The sequence below is a fragment of the Ammospiza caudacuta genome, chromosome 14 (genome assembly GCF_027887145.1).
Source record: "Ammospiza caudacuta isolate bAmmCau1 chromosome 14, bAmmCau1.pri, whole genome shotgun sequence".
In the NCBI taxonomy this organism is placed as follows: Eukaryota; Metazoa; Chordata; class Aves; order Passeriformes; family Passerellidae; genus Ammospiza; species Ammospiza caudacuta.
This window is the reverse complement of record NC_080606.1, coordinates 12,510,104-12,523,508: the sequence shown is the minus strand read 5'-3', so window position 1 is coordinate 12,523,508 and position 13,405 is coordinate 12,510,104. Positions and strand designations below refer to the sequence as shown.

General features: G+C 43.9%; 1 protein-coding gene across 1 annotated transcript; it reads left to right on the top strand.

Moving 5' to 3' along the window:
- The first annotated feature begins 726 nt into the window (after nucleotides 1-726).
- AGTR2 (angiotensin II receptor type 2) lies at nucleotides 727-3,958 on the top strand. Its single transcript, XM_058814250.1, has 2 exons — nucleotides 727-810; nucleotides 2,427-3,958. The coding sequence occupies exon 2, from the start codon at nucleotides 2,500-2,502 to the stop codon at nucleotides 3,616-3,618; it is 1,119 nt and encodes a 372-aa protein (XP_058670233.1). The 5' UTR covers nucleotides 727-810; nucleotides 2,427-2,499; the 3' UTR covers nucleotides 3,619-3,958.
- Nucleotides 3,959-13,405: the final 9,447 nt, after the last annotated feature.

The following is a 13,405-nucleotide window of genomic DNA, read 5'->3' as shown; positions in this document are numbered from 1 at the left end:
TGTACAAACTCTGTGTTGTGTGGAGTTGGCATGAGCTCATTTTGGTCATGTCCTACCCCAGTGCAGCCTCAGAACCAAGCCTGCTCTCAGCCATGTCCTGCTGCCTGATTTGTCCTGATTTGTCCTGCTGCCCTCCTCAGCCCCAGCAGCGTGCATGTCTTTGCCAGGAATAGGGCAGTGGCTTTCCCATTCTAACTGGGAGATGGGATCAGCCCCCTTACCCAGGCAGTGCTGGTGTGACTGCAGGGATGTTCCTGCACTTTCTGTCTCTCTGTGTTCCCATTATAGTCAATTCTGCCAGGACTAACAGCCTATTTCATCCCCAAATGTGTTAGCCAGTGCTAGGACTCCACGGACTGCACGGGAATCCCTCTGCCCTCAGAGATGCACAAATCCTTCCATGGAGGCTCCCACATCTTGTGTGTGCATGAGGAGGGTAGAAAGGGGCTGAAAGTGTGGGTGTATCCTCCTGGCACAAGAGCTGCACTAGAAAACCACAGGGATATTTGTGTGAATTTCCTTTTTCTTGCTTGCTTCATTTCCTTTTTTTTTCTCCTTTTTTTCTGGCTGTCTTGTTGCTCTCTCCTGATTTACTGCATGTGCTCACGTGGCCTTGGAAAGGGGGGTTCTCAAACTGTTTTGCTTCCAAAAGGAAAAGAAGCTGGCAGGCATTCATATTTCAGTTCTGGAGTTATGTAGTTTAAAGTCTCCCAGTGGAAAAGGGAAGATATGACAGAGCAGATTGCTGGTGGTAATACTCACCAGAAGGAAAAGGGAAAAAAGGAGCACGGAATTCTGGAGGCTTGAGAGGTAGGTTTTCTATCTGCTGCTAGAACATAATTTCCATTGATTTGATTCCATTTGTGCTGGAATGTCTCGTGCCTGCAGTGAGAGGAGGAAGGAGCAGCTCAGAGCAAATCCTCAGGCACCACTTGTGCATGGCCAGAGGGGGGGAGTGGGTTTGTCAATGAAACCTTGTTCTCTGTAATGCAGTACAGATAATTATGGTGTGGTCCCTCTGCTAGGAGTCAGGGAGGAATGTAATGCTTTGAGATTAATTCTGAGATTTTAGATTCTATATGTTAAAGTGAAGAGCTCGGGACATAAGGGTGAAATGGGACTCAAGACCCTCTCTGAATATCTGTGTTCCCAAACAAAAAAGCTTTCATTGGGTTTAGGACCCCTTTGAATACAGAACATGGGCTTATGATTGCTATTTGTGACTTTAAATACCAGCACTCTGCAGAAATTCCCCTGCTGAATTTTCATTGTTGAGACAATATATATCAAATTAAATTTTTGTCAGCATATCCAAAGTAGTATATTGAGTATTTTGCATTGAGCAAATGATAAACTACTGTACCTTAAACTGTTGATACAGAAAAATACGTTTGAAATGATCAGTTGCCTTCTGTTAAATGACAGATCATTACCCAAATCTGTTGTCTTGGTGAAAAGTTCTGTTACTTTTAGGGTTCCTTGAGAATTCTTAAATGCCTGTCTGGTTCCACAAAAACTTAGTAGAAAGAGGAAATTAGTTTTTAATTATGTAAAATAAAATACTTGGGTATGATATCTTCTTCATCGGCTTAGAAAGTCTTCAAGTTTGCAATATGTCCTGCTCAGGGTGCAGACACTGTTGAAATGCAACAAAGGCAGACCTGTCAATTAACTCTCTTATTTTAGCTGTTTTATAGCTACATTTTCCCCTGCTGAAATCCAGTTCTGATATTTCTAAATGAATGGCACATAGTACTGTTAAATTCAGTGCCTGCAAGGACTGAATTTATTGCTTGTGTCTACCTTGAAATGATCTCTTTTACTGTTCTGATTAAAGCTGTCATGAGGTAAGGACATGCAGATATGTGTCAGAAGGACACTGACAGTGAATGACATTTTGCAAAGACCCTTCAGTGTCTTTGTGTCCAGCCCTGTGAACTCGGGGGGGGGGGGGGGGATGATAAAAATCACAGCTTGCTTTCCTAATAGTCCTTTTTAATGGCTGCTTTCACATCTGCTTTCACATTTTAACTGCTCAGAGTGCTGGAAATAGCATGAGAAACTGGGAAAAGGATCATGAGGAGCTTCAGCATGGCCTTTGGGTCACAGAAGCTCCCAAAGTGTCTCCAGCTCCTGAGTCCATAATCTTTCTGCTCTGCTGGCCACAGAAAGCACCATCTGTAATCACAGATAAACCCCAGCTGCTCCCTTCTCTGCCAGGCTAATTAAAAAGTGCTGTGACGTCCCTAGGGCTAATTGTGTTCTGTCAGTGGGATGGAGGTAAGGAGTTCAGCAGGGCTGCCTGGTATTTCAGCACTCAGATTACTGATATAGCTTCAAATGGTTTTTATTTTATTGTGTCTGTGTGATTTCAGAGCTAAGAGAGGTGCAGAGTGCATGTCTAACACATAGTTTCTGATCTGCAGGTGAGCAATGGGATAGGAAAGTGCTGCTAGCCCATGAATTTCCTGAAGAAACTCCCCTTCCACCAGCACCAACATGCAGAGCAATTACTCCCTGGTTGTCACCACCAGGGAAAGTCTCCAAGTCCTGTCTACAGCTCTGACAAACTCATCAGCTGTGTCACACTCATCCCCTCCTTGCCCCCTTACCTCTTCAAATTATCAGTTTTCACTGATTCCAGCCCTCTTCTCTGCAGTTTTTGTTCTTGGCTTGGTTGGCAACAGCGTGGTGGTTGTGGTGCTCTGTCGTCACACTGGCCCCAAGACAGTTGCTAATATCTACATTTTCAACCTGGCCATGGCAGACTTGCTGTGCCTGGCCACCCTTCCCTTCTGGGCCACCTACTATGCTCAGGGATACAACTGGCTCTTCGGGTCTCTCATGTGCAAGATCTCCAGCTCTGTCCTGTGTCTGAATATGTTTGCAAGTATTTTTTTCATTACGTGCATGAGCGTGGACCGGTACCACGCCATTGTCCACCCTATTCACTCCCAGAGGAGAACTCCACAGCAAGCTTATTTTGTGGCATTGGTGGTGTGGGGCCTCGCCTGCTTGTCCTCCCTCCCAACTTTTTATTTCCGAGACACTTACTATGTTGAAAGTTTGGAGGTCAATGCTTGCATTATGGCTTTTCCTTATGAGAACTATGCTCAATGGTCTGTGGCAACAGCCTTCCTGAAAAACACCCTGGGCTTCTTCATCCCCTTGGCAGTGATCACCACGTGCTACATCTCGATCAGGAGGCACTTGCTTAAAGCACAGCAGTTTGGGAAGAGCAGGCAGAAGAGGGACAAGGTCCTGAAGCTGGTGGCTGCTGTTGTCATTGCCTTCCTGATCTCCTGGCTGCCATTCCACGTTCTGACGTTTCTGAACGCGCTGGCTCACATGGAGGTCATTGCCAGCTGTGCGGTGATGGGGCTCATCGACACGGCGCTGCCCTTCGGCATCTGCATGGCCTTTGCCAACAGCTGCACCAACCCCCTGCTCTACTGCTTCATTGGCAACCAGTTCCAGGAGAAGCTGCACCGCCTGTTCAAGAGGAGGGTGCACCAGCTCAGCAGCCACCGGGAGAACTCCTCTGCCAGGAGGGGCAGCTGCTTCAGAGAGCCTGAAACCCCCGTGGGCAAAGAAGGAGAACCCGAGTCCTTCCTCTAGGCTCTGGGGTGATGTCAGTGCAGCTGGATGTCCCTGCAGTTGTGACATTCCTTTCTCCTCTTCCCTTTGTTTCGTGCCCATTCATTCATCAGCTGTTTGAAGGAGAACCTGGTTTTGTCATACACGGGGATTTTTTCCTCCTTTCTTTTCACAAGTTTCACACAGAGGGAAGGTTCTGACAAATAACTATATTGATGGCACTATAAATATCAGCTTTTTGTATGGCTGGGATCAGGCAAATGTTATGTGTAACACCAGAAGCCTAAATATACTGAAGGACCATTACACCATAGCTACAACTGCACAGGTGCTGAGTATTATACCCTAAACTGATTTTCTAAAAGAGATTCTCACTAGAGAATGTGTAAATAAAGCAGTGCAGATATTTCTGTACCTACCTGTAAGAAAATATTTTGACATTCATTTTGTATATTTTAATTTTTTTAAAATAAATGGCTAGAGATGTATGTAAAATGCATCAAATACACTTCCAGCTTGCTTCAGCCTGGAATCCTGAGAATCTGTGGAGATGTGGCTCTGCAGACTGCTGAAGGTAGGAGGGTATTCTTGTGGGAAAGTAAAACCAAAAAGTGCACATTTTTATACCTTTCTCATAGCAGGTAACATGTCCATAGGCCAGATGGTCCTTTCTTTGATTTAGTGCGGTCACTTGTGACAAAAATGCTGCAGGAAGTGAACATGCAGTGTCCCACTGTTAGGTGAGCATGCTGAGCCCCACACACTGTCCAGCAGCCTTTGTAGCAAGTGCTTGTTGAATGTGTGGCCCTTTTGCATTTTAAATGTTAATTACTAATGTCAATTTGGAGTACTGCCTACAGAAATCCTGAGTGACTCTCAGAAGCAAAACCATGGTGTGAGTTTACTCTATCTAACTAAAAGAATGAATGAGAAAAAAAGTATTTGGGAAATACTGATTCTATTTTGATGTTTATTTGAAATTTTATTTTGCTGGAGAGGTACTGGTCTTCTTGGACCCTTTGATAGGCTCAGTCCAAAAGAGGGGTCTGTTATTGCACCTTTTACCATTGCCTGCAGGTTTCCCCCAGGGTGAGTGACCAAGGATCATTAGTTTCAAGGAATTGTCTCTGATATCAGAGTTACTCTTGAAGCTTGAATTCACAGTTTTGACCAGGGGTCAAGCCAACCTCCCTCGAAGTCCCAACTGGCTGGAAACATGGGAACTGTGCAGGTTCACTCCTCTGGTAGGTAGGGGTAAGTTTCTTCACTGGATTTTACAAGAAATGTGTGAGTCTCAGAGTGATGTGAGATTAAAAGTTTGTGCAGAACTTGGCAGAACAGGGCCTGACCATAAGTAACCCCCTCTCCCTGTCCTCCTCTGGTGTTCTCTAGTAGGGTATGTGGCTGGAGAGATGCTTATCCCTGAAAGTGGCAGACCTACCCATGCAGCTCCCCTGGAATGCTTTTGTTGAAAATGTTCCGAGGAGCTAATAGTGTCTGGGGCGTTGGGTATTTCTGGAAGGACAAACTGTTAATTGCTTAGCAATGAGGACAGCAAAGCAGTTGTGCTACAGCAAAACAAACCAGCACACTTAGAAAATCACCAGGTGCTCAAGGTAGCAAGTTCAGAGGGATAATGAGAGGTTGTGGAAGCTTTTTTACCTTTGCTGCAATACAGGTCAGTAAAGAGCACAAGTGGGCATTAATTGATGCCTTTGGAGTCTCAAATCAAAAGTTGACCTACACCACCTGAGCTCCTGTTCTCCTCCTGAGAGGACAGGCTGCACATTCTCTGCATGTCAGGTGGGACCTGCTAAAAACCAACAGTGTTTAACAAGGATTGTGCCTTTTCCCTGGTGTGCAGACTTATGCTGATAGGGAAATACTACAGCAATCTGAAATCCAGTTGCATTTACAGCTGTGAGAGGCTGGAGAAAATGAGAATAAAGCTTTCCCAAGGGGAGAACAGCAATGCAGCATCTCCCACTGTTGTGGGACAAACTCATGGTTGGCTGCTGGAGTGCAGGGATTGATAACCACTCACAGAGGCTGAGACAGCTGCACCCGGTGTCACTTTCCTACAAACAGGGGAGCAAAAAAAGAGTATTAAATGTGAGGTGAACTGAGAGGGACGGAAAATTCATTCTTTCAAAATGCAGTTTCAAAAGAAGTCTACCCTGAAGGTCATATTCTGCAAGAGTGACAAACTTAGTGACCCTCAGTGTGACATTTTTGTTTGCTAGATCTGCCTTGTACCTCTAATAGGTCATGAATTTGAGCAGTGCGGTTAAACAAACATCCCAAAAATTCTGTCTCAAGAGGGGGGAAACAGGGGAGGTTCTGTATCAAGGGTTTTGCTTTATTTTTAGAGCAAACTGATTAATGTTGAGCTCTAAGAATTTCTTCCACCCTACTCAAGTTCTTATGAGATTTTTGAGGGGCTTTTAAAATAAAATGTGTGTGTGGGAGGGGTTTCAGAGTTTCCGCATATTGTGTTTATTTTTTTGTGATTTTCAGCAAAAGAATGAAGATGGAAATTTAAGCAGGTTTTTCCTTGCAATTTAGAAGCTTCTTTTTTCCTTTCAAGAGAAAATTTTGATCCTGTTTAAAAATTTTTCTGATGGTTGTGCAGGGCTGCAACCTCTGTCAGTCAGATCCCAATATTTGCAAGGTCCTTTGGGTGGTGCCTTAGGGTCTCCTAAAAAATGCAAGCCCGTCTCCAAAACAGGAGTCCTGCAGCTCCTTCCTGGGGTGTGCAAGCCTGGGGCCTGCTCAGGTCAGCCTGGCCATCCCACAGCACCCGCCTGGACTTTGGGACACCAGAGCCACTCACACTTTTGGCAGGGACTTTGGGAGAGTGTGTGGTCACCCTGGGTTGTGTGCTCTGCAAGGGCAGAAAGATGAATTTGTGAGCAACCACTGGGTTTTGGCTCTGCTGTGGTGCAGCAGTGTCAGTGGAGAGGAGAGCCTGCTGTGGAAGGAGTGTTTTGTGATGGACCATATGGAAACTCTGATGGGTTTGGAGAGGGAAATGTCCTGGGGCACTTCTGGACCTGTTAGATGGTCTTTCCCCAAAGAGAGATGGAAGGGATGGTTTCCTACATGGGTCAGTCTGTCTCTGATGTATTTGCTCAGCAAAACCTCTTTGTGCCTTCCTTTTTTAGCTCTAGTTGATTGCTCAGACCACTTTGAGCATCCTGTGCGTGTCCCTGAGCTGACTTGACTACACAACTCCAATGTACTCAGCAGAGAAAGCCACTGGCTTTTTTACTAGGAGCTAGTGCTGGGTGGTGAGCTGAATGTTTTGTTTATGTAAGATATACAATAAGAAACATTTGGTACAGCATGTTCTCCCTGAGGACTCAACATGGCCTGAATCTTGTGCTGGCACCCACTCAGCACAAGAGTTCTGGCAGTTCCTGCCAGATCCTGAGCAGGAATATCATCTTGCCACTCTGTAGCTGACTGCCACAACTTGGCTTCCCTTCACACCTCCTCTTGTCCTGGCTGAAGGGTGAGGAGGTGCCAGGGAGCAAGGGAACTGCTCATGTTTCCCTGTGAAAATGAGGCCTTTTGGATATTCTGAGCGGTCCTGGCAGGAATGCAGAAAACCTGAAGCGTGGGGATTGAGGTGGTCTGGAAGCCTTTGCTCCAAGCTGGCAGCCTGGCTGATCCCATCTGAAATCTCCTTCTCATGGAAGAAAATGACTGCTGTTGTTGGGAAGGGCTGCTCTATTCCACAAGATCCTGGGTTGTGCTTTGCTCATATCTGCCTGCTGCAGGATCCAGTGGGTGCAACAGAGAGGGGCTTGTTCCTGTGGCCCATTGTGGCCCTGTTCCTGTGGCCCATGGGCTCTGTCAGGAAGAGTTTGAGTCTCCCATGGCTTTGTCTTGTAAGATACCTGTCTACAGAAGGAGCCCAGGTTGCTGTCTTCAACATCCCATTTCCTCTGGTTTGGGTGCAGTGGTCATCCCATTACTGTGGCTGTGGCAGAGCATCCAGTGAGGCACCTGTGAGAGAGGAGGCTCCCTCCTGTTTGCCAGCTTTTATTAGAACCAAAATGGGAAGGAAAAAATAATAGTAAGAATGGGTAAAAATTGAGATTTGTTTATTGAAAACAGTGAGGTCCTGGAGTAGAGTGTCCCAGGATAGGGAGCAAGCTAACCTCTCTCATTGCCTCTTTCAAATGTTTACTTTCCACTTCCTCTTCAGCTGAGGCAGAGCCTGGATTTGACACTGTAAGCTCTGGATAGAACTCAGTTAATCCTCAAAGCACTTCACAGGGGCAAAGCAGAGGGAAGTGGATGAGCGTCATGACATTAATTTCATGAGAGACATCTGAACTTGCCCCCTATCCCCTTCTGACAACCAGTAGCTCTTTGGAGTAAGCAAACATAAAATCACAAAGCTCTGCTTCATCCCTGTAAGACAAGCAGTTATAGGAAGCCAAGATCCAGTGTGATTTTTGGCTTCTACTTTTGTAAATTTAAATAAGAAAATCAGCAACTGCAATAGTGCAAATGGGACTTATCCAACACAGCTGTCAATTCTACATGACAGACAGCTAAAATGGAACAGAGACAAGGCTGCGTCAAAAAATCACACTTTCCTTGAAACAGGCATAAGAAACCTTTCTAACTGGAAGGGAAATGGTAAAATCATTAAAAGAATTTAGACAGAGATGTAATGGATATATGAGATACAATTACTCTTGAACGATGTGTGGGAGAGCTTGTGTGCAATGGAATAAAAAGATGTCACGTTCATATAATGTGTCCATGAGGAGACAGAACCAGCATTTAATTATTACTGTTTAAACTTGGGTTTTACTGTGTGTTCTGCATTCCCTGGTGATGCCTCTGCTCTGAATCTCTGCCCACACATATTGCAGTTCATTCATCGTGGAGGAATCACATGCATGTAGAGCTGTTTGCTGTGCTGCAGGCACGGCACTGAACTCTGAAGAACTTGTCTGTGCCTTAAACTTGTCCTTTGTGCCCTCAGCCATCCAGCCCCAGGCACTCTGGGATGCCCCACTGGCCAGGATGCAGTGCCATACCCAGAGCACAGCAAAAACACATCTGCAGGAGCAGCCAGGACAGCGTCCAAACATCAGCTCTTTCGCAATGGCAGGAAAGTCAACATGATGAATACAGCGTGTGCTAGGCAGGCAGATGTGTCATGGCAGGGTGGAAAACATGTAGAAAGCACCCAGTCTCTGGAGAAAATGGAGCACTCCAAGAGGTGTTGTTTATGTGACATACAACTGTTTAAGGCCTTCACTTGCAGGGGAGCATGGTGAGTTTTCTCAGTAGATGCTAAGCAGCATTACTTTGTGGTTTTTGACTTGCTCTGGTGAATGCTTTGAGGAGTTTTACACATAGTGAAATAGATCTTATGGTACTCATGTGCTCCATCTCACCCTGCAAACACCTCCACTAACCACAGCCAGGTTCTTCCAAGGGAAGGACTCTGCAATTTTTCTCTCTGTACATATCTCTACTGTTGTGCTTATGAATCCCTTTTTATCATAAAGTGCTGAGTGGCCTTGTTTACTGTATTAGCTGTCTGGTGTTAGTAATGCTGCACAGCATTTGGGTGGTTGGGAAATTCTGAAAGGCTGTTAGATAAGTACAGTGTGCAGAATTTGTTCTTCAAAGTGATTGTGCCTCTTTGCAAGACAATTCCTCCAAGTGCATTCAGTGTGCAGTAAAAATGTTTGACAAAAGTCTGCTGAAGAATGTACTTCTAGACCAAGACAGACTTCATAATGTAATTGACATGTTTAATAGTGAAAAGATTAATTTTTCTTTTAAATCTGTGCTAATAGACTGCTATATCTCAGTATATATGAGCTATTACTATGGAAATTATACAACCCAAGGGAGTTGTTTTCAAGGACAAGTGTAAGAAAAAAGATTTTATAGTATGACACTAAATATGCTGTATTAACTGGGTAAAGCCCTGTGGACTTCACTGGCACTCAGCCTGGGATCTGACAGTCTTTCATCTGATTTTATGTTGATCTTCCTCCCCTTCAGGAATGCAGAGAGACTTTTCTTTCACCCACTGGAACACCCGAAAAAGAAATTACCAATAGGAGTTAGGAATGTTTATTCCTTCAGTTCTGAGTCACACATGAATCTGAACTATGACACAACAAGCTGCTTTTCTAGCTATTTTTATTCTGATGTTTGATACTTTGCAGGTAAGTTTAGGATGAATGAGGAACACAAACAGGTAATGAAAACAAAAGTTGTTAATGTTGGGCTACCCTGTAGCTAATTCAGCTGCAGTAGTACCCAGAGCAATCTTCATGCTGATTTTATCCATACCCAAGTTGGGTGGGAAATGATGTACTTGTTGATTGCAAAGACAGCACTTGGGTTAAGCAAGACTCTTGTAAGGCATGCCATCAAAAAAAAATCCACCTTTTAAAAAATGTCAGAGAATCAGGTGGAATGAACAGGGTGGATTCAGCAGGAGGGTCTGTTGAAAGCCTCTGAATAATTACTGAGGAATGTTCACAGGTTCTCCTTGGGTGGCAGGGCAGGTGACAGCGCTGAGGACTTGTTGCGACACTGGTGACACCGTGAGCCGAGTTGGACGTGGTTGGAGACAGACAAAGAATTGAGAGGTTGATCCCAGAGCTCCCTCCTACTGTGGATCCTGTCATAAGTCTTTGATATGTTCATGATGCCACCTGTGCCTGTCCTATAATCTTTGTTGTGTTGCGTTCAGACCAGCTGAACCCATAATGAAGTAGGGCAATGCTGGCAGCTGGCACCTAAAGCTGTCACAGAGCATTTCCTTTGGCCTTGCTTCCATTCTGTCTCAGACCAAATATTTAATGACAATAGGTAGAGAAAAATCTCTTCAACTTCACTGGGATCTTAAACCCTTCCTGTTACTTGTTTAAGCAGCAAAATACTCCAAAGGAGCAGAGGAGTTGAGTCAGAGGCAGAGCAGCACAGCAGGGATAGATAGCCTCATGCTCCCCTTCATGTGGTGACCAAAAGAAGTCACTACTTTCCTTTTCATGGGGATGCCCACAGAATTCCCCAGAGAAGCAGCCTGGCATAAATCACCCTGTTGCTGGCTCACATTTACTGGCGCTACAGCTTGAGTCTTCATTCTTTGCCTAGCAAGAAGTGTTTACCTGCTCTGTAAACAAATTATCCCATTTCAACTGATGGAGGAAGTCACTGCTCAGCCACACCATGGCAAAACAGATTTTATTTCCTCATATGATCTCACCTAAGCACCCGTACTGCTACAAGCATTTGTTTAGCACAAAGCTTATCCTGCAGAAGCACAGTGATTTTGCAATGAAGGGATTGTGCTTTTGGTGGTTGGGAAATTCTGAAAGGCAAATTAAGAACCCCTTTCCTGAGGCCATTTTGCCAGAGTGCTCTCTTGCTCTAGGCAATACTCATTTCCTTGTTAGCCTCTTCAAGAAAGCTAAATGCTCCAATTAAACAATTATGTTGGTCTCTGCATTAGAAACCTCAATCACATCCCATGAGTCTCTTAAATGCTCTGTGATTTATCAGTTTTCTGCTTTTGCAGACCCCTTGGCAGAAAGAGCACACACTGCTGGAGTGCAAGAGCTTTGTTCAGAGCAGGGGGGATGAAAATGTGCCTGCTATTTTGGATCTCATCTGGCAAAACCTAAGCTGAGTAGAAAAGTGTAATTATTTTATCTTCACATCCTCTTCCCCTCTGTATGCTCTTGCATCTATGAGTTGGATGAGGGCATGTTTTGTTTTGGGGGTTTATTTTCAGGAATAAAATACTATCTGTACCTCCTAGGAAGCTGTGTGGATAAAACATTGCTCAAGGTTTAGGCTGCAAGCCAAGTTACAGAGAATCAGTTCTATATTCTGAGCAATATTGAATGCATTCCAGTTAGGAAACAATTATCAGTTTTGGAATATTTGTCTTAAAATCCTTCTGAACAAAGTTCTTTAGATTTGCCTAATGTTTTTTACTTTTGGTTAAGTCATTAGGTGATATATCAGACCTTCTCTGAAAGAAGAAAGAGGCCACCTAGTGCTGAATTACAGACTGCTGTAGAAGACTATCTGCTTGGAAGGTATGAGAACAACTTCAATGCAATAATAATACTTTTTGTGGAGGGTTTTTTTTTTTTTTAAAACAAGATTGTTAGACCTTAAGAATCAGATCTCAACCATACTTTAAAAATTCAGAGTGTCTGTTTTACAGGTGGATCCACTGCTGGTCATAAAAAGTGAGGCAGCTCCTTTGTAGCCTTCAGGAAACAGTCCAAATGGTAATTAACCTGACCCATTTGTGAGCACCCCTCTGCCCCACAGAACTCTGTCCCAGCTGAGCAAGGTGTGCAGGGCAGTGAAAGAGACATTCATGAACCTTAACTGCTGGTGCCAGACCAGCTGCTGGGGCACCACAGAAAACCCCTGGGGTCTGCAGAAATCCCACTGGCACTGCAGGATCTCTGCTTGCTTTATATTTATTCAGTGTTGAAAAAGGTACTCCCACAGTTTGTTATAAATCTGAATTATTTGCTGGTGTTGCTCTTCTTTCTGTATTGACATTTATGAGAGCATGGGGATATGTTTGGAGTAGGGTCTGAAGTGATGAAGTTTTGACCTGAAGTCTCTTTGTTGTCTTCTGGAGATACCTGGCTTTTCATGCATCATCTGCAGGAGGAAATGTTCTCCTAGGAGACTGTGCTTATCATACTTGAATAACTAAGGTAGATAGCATGAATAATCCCCCAAGGCACGTGTCAGGCATCTCTGTTAAATACTGGTATTGCATGCTCTGGTGTTCAATCAGAGCTCCAGGGTCACTCTTTGCTTTCAAAGGTGAATTTACTGTACAGAGTTCAAGGTAAGAAGGTAAATCCCCATTTGTATCTGACATGAGGCATTACACAACATGAAACTATTTCCTTGAGAGGAGAAAAATCCCTTTTCCATTTCCTCTTGTGAGCCACAGTGTTGTCTAAAAAGATGGCTGAAACAAAGTTATTAAATTTTAGATTTGTGATATTTTGGTGCTTAGTTTCACTCATTAGTCACTGAGAGCTGGAACCTTCTGTAAGTTTAGTACTTTCCAGATTAGGTCCTAAGCATCTTCTTTGAAACCTCCAGAAATGGAGGTGCCCACAAATCAATGTTTCTGTGCACTCGTGCCTGTATGAGTTTATGCAAGCAGTATCATGAAAATACCTCTTCCCTACAAATATTCACTTTGCACATCAATGCTTTAGCAATTTTTGCAAGCAGAGGGGACAGTCCCATGATGGGACTGCACATGGCATCAGTGCCATGGAATTCCTGCAGGTCAGTTTAATTTGTTGTGTAGTATAATAAGAATGGGGTTCTGTTCTACAAGGCTTCTCTCAAAAAAAAAATTGCATAGAAGTAAAGGGTAAGTCAGAAGATAAGGTAAGATTACATGTAAGATTGCATACTGATGAAATCAGCTTTGATCTGTGTTTGAGGCATTTTGCTGCAGGCACAAATTGTTGTGTACCAGATTAGATGGGGATAGCAGTATAATAGCAAAAATAGTAATGCTTTTTAAAAATTGCATAACTTCAGTGAAAAAGCTATATTTAGAGGACTCATTGTGACAAAATCTACAAACATGGATATGATTTTATTCCTAAGTGAATTATTTATTATGTTTGGAAAGTGTGGCTGTTTCATGCAGCAATTCCAGCTCTTTTACATATTTCAGTAGAAGTTCTAACTCAGTCTGGCATCTATGTGGGTAATAAATTCCAGAGCAAAATAGTTAGATTGCAGCAAATAAAAA

What these genes read in the sequence shown, in the direction of transcription:
- AGTR2 (XM_058814250.1), top strand. Translation starts at nt 2,500, where the DNA reads ATGCAGAGCAATTACTCCCTGGTTGTCACCACCAGGGAAAGTCTCCAA.